The sequence below is a fragment of the Hevea brasiliensis genome, chromosome 2 (assembly GCF_030052815.1).
Source record: "Hevea brasiliensis isolate MT/VB/25A 57/8 chromosome 2, ASM3005281v1, whole genome shotgun sequence".
Classification (NCBI taxonomy): domain Eukaryota; kingdom Viridiplantae; phylum Streptophyta; class Magnoliopsida; order Malpighiales; family Euphorbiaceae; genus Hevea; species Hevea brasiliensis.
This window is the reverse complement of record NC_079494.1, coordinates 119,674,475-119,692,185: the sequence shown is the minus strand read 5'-3', so window position 1 is coordinate 119,692,185 and position 17,711 is coordinate 119,674,475. Positions and strand designations below refer to the sequence as shown.

Sequence of the window (17,711 nt, the reverse complement as noted above, 5' to 3'; positions counted from 1 at the left end):
CCCAACACCAGACAGCTATGACTTCCCGATGTTACTGTGGATTTGATTGCGTCGAATTTTGTTTTCTCCCCTCTGTGATGATCGAAGGGTAAAAAAAATCTCTAACACTCGCGAGAGAATATGGATAAGAACCACACTATTAGTTTGAATATTAGCTTTCACGGAAAATTTTTATTTATATTAGATTTATTATGTATTTAATATATAAATATATATTTTTTATATATTAAATAAATATATTTCATATTATATGATAAATTAAATTTAAGTAAAAAAAATTATTTTTATTAAAAATAAAATTTAAATTAAATTTAAAAATAAATAATTAAAATAATTACCAACAATATCTTTACACGTGAGCACATGAAATGTAATTAGCAAGGCATGCGGCTTGTTTACATAATTACAGGTTGAGAAAAAGCTTCCATGATAGCAAATTCTCTTCATTAGTGTTGTTATCACATATATAATCCCAACTCAGCTGCTTTATTTGCCGAATATATACCACTGATATATATATATATTTCAGAGGACAATAAACTTGGTATGCAAAAGATTCAGAGGACAATAAACTTGGTATGCAAAAGAGGATTTGGATCTAGTTGTATGGGAGTATTTAGTATTGGCAGTACCCAGAACTGGTCACGTGGTCACATGGAGGTGTTCCTTTCTTGTTCCTTGGTGGGTTTTGTCTCCGCCCCATCTCAATTTGAACATATACGTTGAGAATTTCGAATGCCAGTAGTAATATTTAGCTCTCAAAGGATCATCCCAATTCCCAGCTGGTCCTTCGCCTTGTGATCGAGATTCAGGCCCACTCCACACAATCATTATCTCTACTTTTCCTCTGTGTTGATGATTATTACTTATGGAACTAATAATAATTAATTAAGTATAATTTTGGTACAAGTACGCGTGATTAAAACGTTTTTAATCAACTTTGTATTTATGTTGTGGATATCACAGTACAGTGCGGCACGTGAATATTGCATGCAGGCCATGCACATACAGCTATTAGACATTACTATAAGCCACCGCAGATGGTCCCAAATGCGTCTATTTTGAAGGTACACACTGCCCACAAGCTTGTACTCTTTTACATTCATATCCAGATACATAGAGAAACTTATGGATGGCATTTTAATTTGCTTATCTGCTTTGTGGAAAAGCAACCCAACCCAACTGTTAGAAGTTTGCGATGGGTGTAATTTTACTATTAAATTGTTTTTATTCCATTGTTTTACTTTCATATACAGCCTAAAATGTTTCCAAATGTCTCCCTAATCATAAACATATTGGTCTGTTTAGAAATATAATAATTATACTAAATCTTTGTTTATGTTGTCGACTAGTATAACCCATTCAATTAATAGTAATATCAAAATTAATTAGTCCAATTTATAGTGTAGTCTTTGTAGTTTTCCTAAACTACAAACATGCATCTTCCTTTACCAAATATCAAAACCATTTTTCATTATAATTAATAATTGGGGAACAAATGAAATACCCATTTGATTTTTATATTCGATTCGAGTGCTATACTTTTTCCATAGACAAGAAACTTGTGTTGTATTTTCCTTCAAATATGCATTGGCTGAAAAGAGGTGAGAGCAGAGCAGTACTGCCTTGGATGGATGAGGTTGGAACAAAAACCTAACAGCTAGTACAGAGTTAAAAGTGGGTGTGTCTGTACTGGTAATACTAAAGGCTATAGAGTTACTTGCCCTCATAAAATCATATGATAAAAAGGACCTTTTGTCATTGCTCTTTACCCTTCTGCCCTTTTGGGAGACATTGATCTATATATATTCTGTTATTGCATGGTAGTTGCTTACTAGCTTATATTCAAATAGTCCTTCAGCATCAAAATTAAAATATGATGATGATGTTGACATCCCACCAACTCCTATTCCCAATATTCCAAGCTTCTCACTCGTTACGTACCCTTGCTTTTCAAGCATTACAGATCTGCTCGTTTTGTAATAAAAGGAGGCCCGGAGAAGGATGGCTATTTACGGATAAGGCAATTCCCATTTCCCATGTCATGCAAATTTTGCTAGCTATGAGTTCCTTTCAAGCTACTCCAATGAAGAATCTGCTAAAGTTCCACTGCATTCCCGATCTGAACGAGCAAAAGATAATAATTAGGTAAAATCTTTATGTTACGGCTTAACTAAACCACACCCAACTAAAATAAGCACCTTAACGAAATCATGTTTCAGTTTGAAGAAATTAGAAATGAAGAAGATGGCTTCTCACTTGAAAAGGGGAAGAGAGGAGGCAAGTCATCTTTAAATGAGTTGGATTTCCAAAATCTATTTCTTATTGCAATGCAATCTTAAGAATTTCAAGATAGGTAACAAGAATTAGACTAGCAATGATTGAGATATTTGAGATTAGGACATATGGGTACCTCCCTTGGATTGAGCTTTAAGATATTTAATTTCAATTAGCAAAAAAAATGGATATTTGTTGGATTTCTTTCCACTTGAAGGCGACTGACCAGTGGACGTCACCTTTGTGCATCCTACAAATATACCAGTCCAAGTTGGAAACGATAAGCTGTGAGGAAATTTGGGCTTTAGGTGGTTGACATTGATTCCTGGGCCGTCCATCAGAATCCAATCCAGTTATGTTCAGATCCAAAGTCTGAACTAATTTTATTGGGTCTAGTGGATAAGGGGATGGTTGTGTAGTTAAGTTGGGCTAAATTAGCTATTCCTCAATCCAATTTGCAAATTAATCTTGTTTAATTTGGAACCTCATAGCATTGTTTGATTATGAGGTACAAAAATAAAATAAAATAAAATAATGAAGCTTTATATTTCATTTTAATACGTTTTCCCCGGATTAACTACAAAATTCTTTATTTATTTATTTATTTATTCTTAAAGATTGACGTAACAAAAGCATGCTGGAGCTGGATGAGTAGAGAGGAGCGAGGAATGACAACAGGACAAAATTTGATGAGAATAAAAATGCATTCAAAAGACAAAGCCAGTGGGTCGTGTAATGATTATTTACTTCATTATGATTAATGGATTTTGCCAACCAAGGGATCAAGATTGGGGGAAGTGATTGTAGGTAGCTTTACAGTGTTTTCTTTTCCCCAAATACGTATTATAGTTCAAAGTTACGCAACGTAACATTTTAATCCCAAGTTCAAGATCTGGAAATTCCCGATATATAATATGATTATATATAATTCCAAGACTCATCTCAATGTATACACCCAAGAAGCCAAGGCGTACCCTTCAAGAAATGGTGTTATTTAATTTAATAGATCATAAAATTAAGATTTCATCTTGTATATATCATGTCAAAAACAAACTGTTAGAATAGGGAGAGTTTGTGGATTGTAGATGAGGATCTCAAATAGATGCAAGATAAACGAAACTTAATTAAATTTTGAGAGACCGATAAATTCTAATTATATAATCTAGATATACAATGGAACTAACAATGGAATTGAGTTTGTGAATACACAATATACGTACACAACTATTTCAATCCAAAGGCATTCATCATTGGAGATGAGTTGTGTTCACACTCCACATCAGAATGAACTTCTGGAGAGAAAACATGGGCACCTGCTAGATACAGCTAAAGCATTAAGGATTCATGCTAACCTTCATAAAACTTTCTGGCTAGAATAATGTATTCTCGCTGCTACTGTTTTAATCAATGGATTACCTGTGTCCAAGCTTCATTGAAAGACTATATGTGTTGTTGTTTGGTCATTCTCCTCCTTGGTACAGTCATTTCAAAGTCTTTGGGTGTCTTGTTTTACCATAAAGATAAGTTCACTGATAAAGCTGTTAAGTCTATTTTTCTTGGCTATTCCAGTAATCACAAAGGTTGTATACAAACTTTATAATTTTCAAACTAAACAATTTTTTTAGTAGAAATGTATACAACCTATCTTAGGTAGTGTATGTCCATGATGTATTATTGATCGCTAGCACTGATGAGCAAGTTATTTGTGAAGTAAAAGTTGAGTTGATTAAAAATTTATTAGATCTTGGAAATGTGAAGCACTTTCTTGGTATTGAAGTTGCTAAGTCCTCCACAGGGACTGTTATCAGTTTGAGAATTTGTCATGGATATATTAAAAGATACAGGGATTCTACTGTTGTTGTTCACAATAAAGGGACTCAATCTCTTTAATATAGGATAAAATAATCACTCAAAAGAGTGTACTTAATAGATAATAAATATACTCTCACTTATAGAATATGCTATCCTTCATAGAATGTACCATAAAATGTACCCCATTTGTTGAGTTTTCTCTCAAAAGTTTGGAGTTTTTAAGGTTATTTGCCCTTATCTTTCTCAGCTGGTTAGAGCCACCCTTGCCCTCCGGGGTAGGGGAAGGCTTTCTTCTGCTCCTTAGAATTTGGGTTTCCCTCATCCTTCGGTAAGGTTGTAAATAGGTTTGTGCTTGGTTTTGGTTGTGCATGATGGGTTTTATGGGAAGGGTTTTTGAGTTTGTCCTATGGTGGTGGCTCTTTTTGGTTGAAGGAAAAGGTTAGGAAGGCTATATCGAGGGTTAGAGCTAGCGTTTCAGATGCATGTTGTTGGTTTTCCAAAGGCTAGAATGCCATAGCCTCTGCTATCCTCTCTTCTCCGTTGATGGTCGGCTGTTGAGTTCAAGATGTCTTTCTGCTACAATGGCTTTTTCTTTGTTGTTTGTGGGTTTCTTTTGTATCTTTGGGTGATCGTATTCATGCTAGCAAGGATTTGACAGAAGTAAATCTCTTTTTTGATGATGGCGGCGCGACAATGGTGAAAATCAAGTCTTTGGGTCTTTGAGGATTCCTGGGTAGGATTTGGCTCCTATTTGGGTTGGGCTTTAGTATTTTATGGCCTTTGGCCTTACTTTTGTATCAGGCTTTGCGCCCTATTTGTTGTACCCTGCCCTTTAGTCTTTAATGCAATGAACTTGTAAATAATGCTTCCCATAAATAAACCTAGATAAGAAAAGTAAAAGTTTTCTTCTTCTCTCTCTACACTTACTCCTATTTTTACAATACCATTCATCTAAAGATGTAGAGATCTAATTTGAGCATTAAAAGGGTTCTCACTGGACACTTTTCCGGCGGAAAATCTAACCTCTTTATCCTTTATTTTTCAAGTCCCTAGAGCTGAAATGAATATGAGACCCTATATCAAAAGCTATAGTTTCAAGGTTCATCATTGTCATTCCACTGCCTAAAGATTGCATGCCATCCTATTTAGCTTCATTTTTAACCTTGGTTTTAACTTCTCATTCTATGTTCACTCGACTACCATTTTTTTTTTTAACTTTCAATTTACGTTTTTAGATTCATTTCATAACATTTCTCTGCACTTCATTACTGAATGAGTTCGTTTTTATCTTTGAGAAACAAAAGACAGATGTACTGGAGATATTTAAAGGTTAATTTTTATGTATCATCATCAAACAGTCGAAAATTTGATATTAACTGGTTCAATATTGCTCATCAGGGAGGATAAGATGATGTTAGTTAAGGACATGATAATATTCCAAAAAAAAAAAAAAAAGAAAGAAAATTGAGGATATATGTATATGGATTGCAAGGTGTTAATTATTGCATTTCCAGAATTGAACATAATTCCAGACTGCGTGAAGGCAAATTGCTCATATAACCTAACCAAGTGTATATAATAATATTTTTTCTTTGCTGGCATAATGCAGACAGGAGGATAGGTTCTTTAATTATGTAGTCCTGTCTTGTTTTTACTCCCGTGATCACGTATAGGCTTTAAGATAAATATACAGAGGATAGTGTAATTATAATGAATAGGAAGAAAATTATTCCTGGAGTCAGTCGCAAACTCCAGACAGTAATACTCCAAAGGTTGTTCAACTTCCACCTATCCAAGTTTGCTACACTCACCTACTAGAAACCTAGGTGATGTGGTGATTTACTCTCAAAAAGTAAAAAGGGCAATTGCATGATGTTCATCCGCATGCAATTCACTCTTTTTTTGTCTACATATCAATTCGCATCATCATCATCACCTTTTTTATTGCATGTACAAGAGAACATAAGAGTAAGAGAAATCGAGCGTAGTCTCTCAAATTCAATATATATGTAATTATTATTGTGATATATTTATAATTATATTATATTTTTTATTTTAAAAAATAAATCTTTATTATTATTAGTATTGCAAAATTTAAAATTAATGATGATGAGATGAGGAAAGACAGCGCACCATTCACCTTAAATTCTGTGGGGAATGCTGTTCAATGACCTCCAACTAGCATGCGTTGGAGACTTCAACCCCATTCATTGCAGATGCTACAGGAAAAAGCAAAAGGTTAATTGCACCTTTTAATTAACAGTTGGCTCTTGACTTTATCCGTCTTCTCAACTTAATTTCTTTTTCTCTCCCTTGTTAACATATATATATATATATATATATATATATATATATATATATATATATAAGAACCCCATAAGTGACATTTTTTTAGTATATTACTATATTTTAATAAATAAAAAATTACAAATCAAATTTTACTTTTTATCAATATTTTAATTTTACTCTGTAAATTATTAATTAGTGTATCATTTTAATCAAACTATTCATTAAATTATATCTATTTTTTAATGATTTTTTTATTAATTTTCTCAAAATCCATAATTTTCTCCTTAAGAGTATTTTTTTACTGAAATAAATGTGTCAGTAGTTCCTTTCTCTAGGCCATTGCAAGGTTATTCAAACAATTGAAAGAAAGAATAATTATTTCCCTGAATTAATTGTCTATTACCTATCAACAAACTTATAAAATGTAGCTCTCAACTAACTTATATAAACTTTAATGTTTAATTTCAAAAATTAACAGACTTTGTAATTTTTTTAGTAATTAACTCTTATTTTTATATATTAAAATTATAAAAATATATATATAAATTAAAATAATTAATAGCTACATATATTAACACGATCAATCCCTATTAATTTTATAATTGAGTGACTAGGGTAGCAATTTCGATTAAATTTAAATCAATAATTTAATGGTCAATCTTATTGCCTAAATAAACTCGTTTAACAACCTAATTTTTTGCCAGTTTAAAGAGGTTCAAAATTTTAAGACCATAAAATAAAGTTTAATTTATTGATTATAATATATTCAATCTAGTTTACATAATCATTATTGTAATACATATATAAATATTAAGTCGAGTCAGAATTTAAAATATATAATAACAGTTAAATTTAGAGATAAAATATCTCGTCTAGTTTATATAAATTAAGCAATTCTTTTATGAAGTTTATGTTTGTAATTAGGAGTATAAATTCCTTGAGGAGAAAAAATGATTCTCTTTCTTTCAAGGAGGGAAATTAGCGAATTTGGTTCCATATTTGGTTGGTAGACTTCTCTTTTGTTGGGCTTGTACATCGTGGCAGTTCAACGGTTACTATCCAGTTATGAAGAATTTTATACATTTGCTTAAAAGGCCGAGCAGGAAGTAGGATTGGGCAGAATTCAGTTTAAATTGAAAAATTAAATTAAATTGAATCAAGTTAATTCGATTTAATTGATTTGATTTTAAAATTTAATTGGTTCGGTTTAGTTTTACATTATAAAAATTTCAGTTATTTCAGTTCAGTTCTATTTTGAAGAGAAAAAATTGATTAAACCGAACTGAACTGAATAGTAATTTATATATTTAAATCGAATCAAATCAAACCAATTTGATTTTTAAATTAATTTATTTTTATGGAAATTTTATGAATTATATTTAATTATATATATATATATTAATTGTTTAATTTCAATGATTAATGGTTATTAGGTTCAAGCTAAAGTCAAAATTAAACCAAATAACTTGAAAATCAAGTCTAAATTAAAAAATCAATCAAAAATCAAAATCGATCGATTTAAATCAAACCGAATCGAAATAGAGCGATTCAGTTTGATTTGATTTTTCACCCATTTCGATTCGGTTCAGTTTTTAAAATTTAAAATTCGATTTTTATAATTTAATTCAGTTCGATTCAATTCGAACCAAATGCTCAACCCCTAGCGAGAAGCCTAAAAATCCAAGAAAACTAGCCATGTCCGCTGTAGGGGACACTTTCTCTGGCTACATTTCCTCTAAAGACTGCTTCTATTAGCTTAATTGACCTTTTATTTTATTTAAATCCTGTTTGTTATTGAATTTCAGAGTTTAAAATTATTTTTTTAGATAAAAATAGTTTAAATTTTTTTTTATTATTTTAATATTTTTAAATTAAAAATTGATTAAATTTAATTTTTAATTATTTTTTAACACTTTTTAATTAATATATTTAAAAAAATAATTTTTTCTATAATAATTTCAATTGTCATATTAAACAAACTCTTAATCTTTTAAATGCAATTGGTTGCATGAAAAGAAAGAATATATATATAAAACGATGAAAAAAAATAAAAACGACATGTAATGTAAAGCGAAAATACTTCTAGTTTTTTTAAATTGGGTAATTATATATAATCCTATATTTTAGTGCCTATTTAATATTTTGTTTAGAGGTTTAAAAATATTTTTTAATAAAAATATTATTTTAGATATTATTAAAAAAATAATTAAAAAATAATTTTATTATTTTAATATTTTTATAATTAAAATTTATTAAATTTAATTTTAAATTATTTTTAATTAATATATTTAAAAAAATAATTTTTTAATAATAATTTTAATAATAATATCCAACAAGCCCTTAAATTAAGTAATTATATTCATCGGTTGCGACCCCAACTCATTCTACTTTTATTTTTGAAGAACCAACACAGTCTACTTAAGAAAGAAGAATGAATTTTCTTTTATTTGGAAGCTTCGGACTGGCCGGGATTTGTGAATGTGATTGTGATGTGCGTTTTCGTCACCACAGATTCTGTCAGATTCTGTTCCTGCTTTCCTTTCACTACTCTCCCCAACCATTGTTTACTATACTCACCATGCTCCAGATGACGCCGCGTGTCATTTACATCAATCCACAGACCAATCCGCGTGTGACTCTTAAGATTGCATGGGTTCAAGTATAGTTGGCACACCAGAGAATAAGATTACTCCCTTTCCTTTTTTTCCTAAAATCGCTTTTTTCATTAAAAAAAAAAATAGAAAATAACGGCAACAAAAGTAGCAAAAGACAAAACCAAAAGGAGCTCCTATACAGTATAATACAGTGATGAGAAAAAAAAAAAAAGAAAAATCAAAATTAGATAGAGGGAGGACTTGAGAGTTTAACTTATGTACATTACCCCATCTTTTGTCTCTCTTAGTCTGGAGAACAGAGACCCTCGATTAAGAATCCACGGCTTGAATGCCCCAATCAAGGATTTTAAACGTTGTGATTTTAACCCTCCATATTTAATTATGCAAATCGAACGGCGGTTTAAAAATCTGCGAGTTTACCTTTTTGTGCACTTTTAACTCCTTAAAAAAATTTCAATCTGTTCGCCTCAACCTGTGTCACTCTCTTAGCAGCTCTTGTTTTCTATCTCTCTGTCTGTCTCTTTCTCTTCTTCTCCCTCTGACTTAGTACCCTCTTTCATTCTCTTCTTTTATCGTTTTCTTCACTTAGATCTCTCTGTTCTCTCTCTCTCGTTTGTTTTCTCTCCGATGGTTGTCAGATCCATGAGAAAATCTTTTGCACCGTCCGATGTCTAGACTTTGAGTGCTGATCAGATACAGCAGGGGAGCAGTATTGCAAGATGGGGCAGTGTTACGGTAAGACTAATCCAACGAACGAGAATGACGCAACAACCACCATAGTCGCCACCGGCAATCCCAACCAAACGCCCTTACGACCATCAACTCCGCGTAACGGAGCCGTCTCCGTCCCGTCAGTGAAGAACACGCCGGCCAGGTCCTCCAACCCCAGCCCCTGGCCCAGCCCCTATCCGCATGGAGTTTCTGCCAGTCCACTACCAGGAGGCGTCTCGCCGTCTCCGGCTAGGGCATCCACGCCGAGGAGGTTCTTCCGGCGGCCTTTCCCGCCTCCTTCGCCTGCCAAGCACATAGCTGCTTCGCTGGCTAAGCGTCTCGGTGGTGCGAAGCCCAAGGAGGGGCCAATTCCTGAACACGGTGGCATGGAGCCGGAGCAGCAGCAGTCGCTGGACAAGAGCTTCGGCTACAGCAAGAATTTCGGAGCTAAGTACGAGCTGGGGAAGGAGGTAGGGAGAGGGCATTTTGGTCATACTTGCTCCGCTAGAGTGAAAAAAGGGGAGCTTAAAGATCAGCCTGTTGCTGTGAAGATCATATCCAAAGCCAAGGTACAATGATATCAATTTGTCACTTCTGATCATTTTTCTTTCACTGTATTATTTCTATGTATAACACTGTATTCAATTCGTTTGATCTGTGAGGCTCTGCGTATCATTATTTATCTTATGTTGAGATTAAGGAATTCATGAATATAATGAACTCCATTGGAGTAGGACTTCTTGGCTGCATTTACTATGTTCCTATTGGCCTAGCATAATGCTTTGGGTTTTAATTTGATAACTAAGGATTCGAACGGTGTTACTGGGTAATACGCGTGCTATAGTATTTTTCAGGGTTCATATGGCTACTTATTTATGTATCATGCTACTACTTCTACTTCCAAGAAGTTCTAGGGAGAGTAATTCTAATGGGTCATTGTTGGCATCATGAATTTCTTTGGGATGACCTAGATTTCTGTAGGAAAAGGGGAGGTCGTCTATAAATGCATGTTGTTCTGCACGCACTTGCTCTAGCAAATTCTGCAGCTTCTGATTAACATTGTTGTCTCCAGCTGGGTTGTTTTCTGGCACCTTGGTTCTTATGTTGATTCCCCTGTCTTTTCGGACATTGAGGAGGTCTTCCTTCTCAACTCTTATCTTCTTCTGTGTTGTAATCATCTTCCAAGAGCCAAGTGGTGTCTGTTGAGGATGAGGCATCTCCCTCGGGATTGTAACCTTGAACTATTTGATCTAAAACAGGTCGTCTCCTTATTTTTGCTGGAGGTTCTTCATTCTCTCCTGTTCGTCTCCTCCTTCTTCCTCCATCAACGAGATCATTAACATGATCCATTTCTCCTGCCGGAACTCATGTCTTGGACTTGGCTATATAGGAGGGATTAGTCCTATCTGCTGCATTGTTTGGTTCAACCAAGCATTCATCTGAGACATTTGAAGGGACATTATTTGAAGATCATTGTTGGTTGGAGTATGGTGATGAGGGTTAGAGGAGGACGTAGCATTTAGATTGTTGACAGATGTTGTCCCAAATAAGGAGGCCCAAATATTAGGAATGGCAGATAAGGGCTGGGTTGGTGGGGGAATGTCTATAGGGTTGGTATTTTGGCCAATAGCGGTTAGGTTGGGAAAGCGGTTTTCTTCATTGGCCATGTGGATCTCAATGAGTGTATAGTAAATGAATTTTAGGATTAAGGAACTTTAGCGAGAATTGCTTCGTTCTCACAGACGACACCAATTGATAACTAAGGATTCAAACGGTGTCTGAAATGGTGACATGTGGTTGAGATGGTTTCGGGGTAATTCGGGTTCATACAACTACTTATTTATGGCATCATGCTACTACGACTACTTCCAAGAAGTTCTAGGGAGAGTAATTTTAATGGGTCATGGTGTAGTCGAGGAAAATCTGTTCTCTCATTATGGAAGGGTCTTTATTTTTAGAACAATTGAGCCAATGTCTGTTAGGCATGTGTAAAGACTTGCTTCGTTCCCATAAACGGCACCAATTGATAACTAAGGATTCAGACGGTGTTTGAAATGGTGACACGTGGTTGAGATGGTTTCGGGGTAATACGAGTGCTATAGTATTTTTTGAGGTTCATACGACTACTTAATTATGGTATCATGCTACTGCGACTACTTCCAAGAAGTTTTAGGGAGAGTAATTCTAATGGAGTCATGGTGTAGGCCAAGAAAATTTGCCCGCTCGGTATGGAAGGGTCTTTATTTATAGAACAATTGAGCCAATGCTTGTCAGGCACGTGTAAAAGTATTACAAGTGGGTTGTATTAATTATGGGAGTCTATTTCTTAAGTCTAATTAGATTATTTTATGGTAATAATAACTCTGACATGCTTGAGTTGATAGTGATGGGTGGTAACAAGTCAGATCAGTGTAATAAACAATTCATCCTACTTGTTTATTTTTGGAGACACTTTGGCTCAAACAGGTCGGGAGGAATATAATCTATGCTTGGATAATGCAATACTTCTAAACCATACTTCCTTGAGCCTTACGTAGGACAATTAATGAATGCGATAGCCTTATAAAAGAATTTGGTTTCCTAGGTTTATACATCCCTTTTGTACCGAGTTCTTTTGCCCCAAGGATGTTTTTATGGTGGCTTTCCTTTTTAATATGAATGAATACTGTTGATGGGGTTCTTTATAGAATATTTTAGTTGTATAGTAATTAAAATATTAATTATGTCCATTTGGAAAAATCACACTAGTAGGTAGTAAGGATAATATACGCGGCATAGTTGTTGTCATTCTATAAATGTATAAGGTGTATCAATTTACTTATATGTCCTGTGCACATATATGACAACTGGCTACTTGGTACTGCTTGATTCTGTGCTTTATCATTCTCGCTTGGTTCAAATTCTTTTGTCGGTAAAGAGAATTATTGATGAGAATATCTGTTTTCTGTATTTTACAAATTTGATCGTGATTATTCAGTTAGTTGGTACTGTTTCAACATTTGATAATTATATGGTCAAGAATATGAGTGAGACAAGTTTACTTATATACACTGCTTAACCCACTACCAGCTGTTTTCTTGAGTAAATTTTATTTTCAGTTCAGCCTCTGTGTTAATGATGAAACTTTGCTATAAGGATGATTTTATAAAGAAGGGATTTGATATAGTTTAATGGAATTTGCATTATAGGCATCCTAACTATATTTATATTTCAAGGTGTCATCAAGTTATTAGATCTCATATTCTTTGGAATACATTTTTTATAAAAATTCAAGATATATATATATATATAGAGGGTTGGGGGAGGGGGGGAGGGGGGAGAGTAAGTTTTAATCCAAGATTTCTGTTGATGGGATGATCGCTTTAAATATGAAAATTTTGAGAAGGCTATAAAATGAGCTTTTAAGAACTGGAAGAAATTTCTGAGAATCTATAATAAAGTACATTCAAGGCAGTAAAATGTGATTATAATAAATATCAAAATATAAAGGGTTGAACAATCCATCAGATACCTGATGATTTTCAGGTTGAATTGAAATAACTGATTTTCTAAGATTTATCGACCAACTGTTCCGAATTATATGTGCTACTGAAGATTGCTAAACCAACTAACATATTCAGTTGCATCGGTTTTCTTGGTTTTTTCAATCATAGTGAATAATGGCCGAAAATTTATGCCTTGTTTGTAGCCCGAACCAAAAGAATTTTGTAACCTCAAATGACTTAGTAATAGCAAATCTGTCTTTTGTTTCTTTAATTCCATGCCTTATTTGTGCTGATAACCTACTATTTTCAGTTAAGTTTGTATATTTAAATTCTGGAGCAGGATCAAGGATCTTTTCATCCTTGACAGGTAGAGTTATAATTTTTTTTTTAATACATCATTCTAATTTATTACTGGCTTTTTCTTAATTATGATTAGTTGTGGTATTGATATTGATTCTGTAATATCTGAGTTTTGATGAGATTTATCTGGCAGATGACAACAGCAATATCAATTGAAGATGTTCGTAGGGAGGTAAAAATATTGAAAGCACTATCAGGGCATAAGCATCTTGTCAAGTTTTATGATGCATGCGAGGATGCTAATAATGTGTACATAGTCATGGAGTATGCCTTTCTTTCTTTCTCTTATTTTTCTTATTCTTTTCATTAATATTTCCATTTATAAAATATTTAGCTGGTAATTTTATGGAACTCTTTGTTCTGGAGTTAGTGACTTTCCCTTTTATCGTTATACAGTTTTTTAAATACTTTTTTTGAACTTTTAGATCTGATGTTTTTAAAAATTTTGTTTTGCTTATCAGATTGTGTGAGGGTGGCGAGCTTTTAGACAGAATTTTAGCAAGGTAATGAATTACCCTTTTCATGATCTCTGTATATGTGAATGTCATATGGTTTCTTGGCTTGCCTCAGTCTGATGTCTGATATTTTTATTTCCAATGGATGTCATCCATTAAGTTTTGTAATCGAGATCCTAAGGATTTTGAAATATTATATCATATTAATGTACAATATTTTGCTCTGCTGCAGAGGAGGAAGGTACACAGAGGGAGATGCAAAAGCTATAGTTGTGCAAATCCTGTCAGTGGTGTCATTTTGCCATCTTCAAGGCGTTGTGCATCGTGACCTAAAGCCAGAGGTTTTTTTTCCCTTCCAAATGAGTGCCACTTAGCATTCAGCGCCCTCTGTCTCTCTCTTTTAGGAGCTTTTTTACCATGCGTCGTTGCATATGCAACGGATTTATTTCAACCATTGATCATGGTGAGTTTAATGTTGATCCCACCATGATCATGGTCAGGACAAATCCGTTGTTCATACGACTGGTTCATTATATAATTTCCCCCTCTTTTGGGGGGCCATGGTTCACGTGTTTTCTTTGACTCTGATTATTCAGTTTTGATACTTGTTTTTCTTGTTTCACAGAATTTCCTTTTCACCACTGGGGGTGATGATGCTGATATGAAGCTTATTGATTTTGGTCTTTCTGACTTTATCCGGCCAGGTAAAATTGTTAAGCGTCCCTTTCTTTTGTTGGTCTGAAAATGAATAATATCCTTGCCTTAATAGCTAGCAGTTGGCTAAATTTACTTTTCCCTTACAGAGGTACATCATCTCTATATCTTTATTTAGTTGTAAGATAAAAAAAATTCTGGGTAATATTTGCAGATGAAAGACTTAATGATATTGTTGGAAGTGCATATTATGTTGCACCTGAAGTCCTGCATAGATCTTACAGTCTGGAGGCAGATATATGGAGCATTGGTGTTATATCCTATATTTTATTATGTGGAAGCCGGCCTTTCTGGGCACGGACAGAATCAGGAATTTTTCGTGCAGTGCTGAGATCTGATCCCAACTTTGATGATTTACCCTGGCCTTCTATCAGTCCAGAGGCCAAGGATTTTGTGAAGAGGCTCCTGAACAAGGATTACAGGAAAAGAATGACTGCTGTCCAAGCTCTAAGTAAGTTGGTAATTCCCATACAGCTATGTGAAGATGCTTAAGATGCTGATGGACTATAAGCAGTGCACATAAATGGTTTTGCAAATTTTTACATTGTTATGGAATTCTTTTTTGTGATGAGCAAGTCACTTCAAGGAATGCACATAATCTGAGCTACTCTTACACTACATTTCATGCTTGTTGACAATGCAGATCTCAGTGTTTCAAGTTATCTAAATAATATTTCTTATTTTTGGGTTTCTTTTAGCTAATAAAACCTTAATAATTGCAGCTCACCCATGGTTGCGGGATGATAGCCGTTCTGTACCTCTAGACATATTGATCTATAAACTAGTAAAGGCATACCTGCATGCTACACCTTTCAAACGTGCAGCATTAAAGGTACTCTTTTCCTGAACTTGAGAAAGAACTTTCCGTACTAGAACTTGCTATTTATTACTCTGTACTCTTAATCTTGATAATGCAAACAATATTTGTGATTTGTGTGTGCATCTTGTAACTCCAATTATTATCAAAATAAATTTACCTGGTAGTGCAATAAGGAATATTACCTATATGTCTTAAATAGGCTTTACCTTGTATAACCTTTTATAATTACAACCATCAAGCATTGTTGTGCTTATAAAAGTTGATATTAGGAAATTCATAGTTAGTGTTTCATTATGAGATGGTTCTTTATGATGATATTCTCGGTCCTGATGCAAAGCTACATCATTCATGGTGTTGTTAAGGTGTTAAAATAATTCTTTGAACAAAGAACCTTTAACATTTTTATTGTATCTCCATAACACATCAAGCACATAATCACTGACTATAATGGAATTCATACAAAACTATAGTTTCTGTCATTACTCATTAGATTAATGTCTTGAAGATTCATCAAAAATTTCAAATAAGAGTTGGGAAAATGTTCCCATTACATTTTAGTTCATGTTATTTATGTTCTTTTAATTGTAGGCTCTTTCAAAAGCGTTGACTGAGGATGAGCTTGTATATCTTAGAGCTCAATTCAGGCTGTTGGAACCAAATAGGGATGGGAGTGTCTCTCTTGATAACTTCAGAATGGTTATTCACTGTTTCTTTTTTAATTAATTTACATCTGAAGTGGTTTATGATTTTACTATGAATGAGATTATGATTTTATTTAAAAAAAAATGCAATCTTTTGCAGGCTCTAGGACATCATGCAACTGATGCCATGAGGGAATTGAGGGTTCCTGAAATTCTTAACGTGGTATGGTGTGTTATTGTTATTTATTTATTTATTTATTATTATTATGATCGACTCTCGCATATCTGCACTTAAAAATTTGAAGTTGCATTATTTGTTTTAGAATTTTTAAGTTTGCTGACTGACATGCTATAGTTTGGTTGCTTTAATCTATTCCACAGCTGTTGCTTTTAGCTTTCACATGTTATAGTAGTTGAAACTTGGCAACTTTCTGGGTAAGATATGAAAGTGATGGTTACTTTTGTGTGCAAAAGTTTTGAACCATACCTGTTGTCTATTCTGCATTTATATTATTTTTAATAATGTGAAAGTGCTTAGTAAAGTCATTTAAAGCTTTCTATGTAGTATTGCCTACTCTTTGAATGTCTTGAACAGTTGATTTTTTATTTTTTCTTTTTCATATTTGATGGTCTTCTTGTTCTAACTGTGTTGTGGATGCCATATTTTTTTTGGGCAGATGGAGTCCCTTGCTTATAGGAAGATGTACTTTGAAGAGTTTTGTGCTGCTGCAATTAGCACATATCAATTAGAGGCACTTGATGGGTGGGAGCAAATTGCCTCCGCTGCATTTGAGCATTTTGAACGGGAGGGTAACAGAGTCATCTCTCTTGAAGAACTGGCACGAGTATGTACAATTATGGCTGTTGGGTTGTCGTCTTATGCTTATTGGTCAATGAATATCATCTTAAATCTATCATTACTGCAGGAATTGAATGTCGGGCCTTCAGCTTATTCATTCATCAAAGATTGGATCAGAAACTCAGACGGAAAGCTTAGTTTACTTGGATATACGAAATTTTTACATGGTGTGACTCTTCGTAGCTCAAATACAAGACACCATTAGTTTTTAGCTTTTTACATATAGGTTTTTCTTTTTATTTTTTTATTATAATTTCTCCCAAAATTGTGGCATTTGGAGGACTTGGGTCGCAGGGTTGGTATAGAAAAATGTGCATAAATGAATATGTTAGTCAAATCGTATCTTGAGATTGTTCAGGCGAAATGACGGGCTATCTTTCCTCATTAGTTAGCGGTGACTACTGCCTAGGCATCGACTGATTATCTGGAAGTATAGAGCTTCTACTAACAGAACGCAGGCAGGGGTTTAAATGTTTTTGCTTGTCAATTTTTTTTTTATTCGTTTTGTTTTTCTTGAACCCCAAAAACATGTCATTACATCAAGCAAGAGATAGCGGTACATGTACATTGTTGAAGCAGTTGCAGCTCAGCTGAATTTTTCTTTGTACCCTTGAAAATAATAATAAAAATTAAAAAAAAAAATGGGATAATGGAACTCTCATATTGAGTTGAA

The 17,711-nt window shown here is 33.7% G+C and overlaps 1 protein-coding gene across 2 annotated transcripts; it reads left to right on the top strand.

Annotated features, from left to right (window-relative positions):
• The first annotated feature begins 9,439 nt into the window (after window positions 1-9,439).
• LOC110661060 (CDPK-related kinase 3) lies at window positions 9,440-17,711 on the top strand. 2 transcript variants are annotated; one of them, XM_058141093.1, is made up of 12 exons: window positions 10,160-10,273; window positions 13,500-13,556; window positions 13,683-13,813; window positions 14,011-14,052; window positions 14,237-14,345; window positions 14,630-14,708; window positions 14,873-15,169; window positions 15,441-15,550; window positions 16,127-16,234; window positions 16,340-16,402; window positions 16,857-17,024; window positions 17,106-17,711. In XM_058141093.1, the coding sequence occupies exons 3-12, from the start codon at window positions 13,683-13,685 to the stop codon at window positions 17,241-17,243; spliced, it is 1,245 nt and encodes a 414-aa protein (XP_057997076.1). In that variant the 5' UTR covers window positions 10,160-10,273; window positions 13,500-13,556; the 3' UTR covers window positions 17,244-17,711. The 2 variants fall into 2 exon arrangements, with proteins under 2 accessions (XP_021675274.2, XP_057997076.1); XM_021819582.2 differs by lacking the exon at window positions 13,500-13,556 and having other exon boundaries at window positions 9,440-10,273.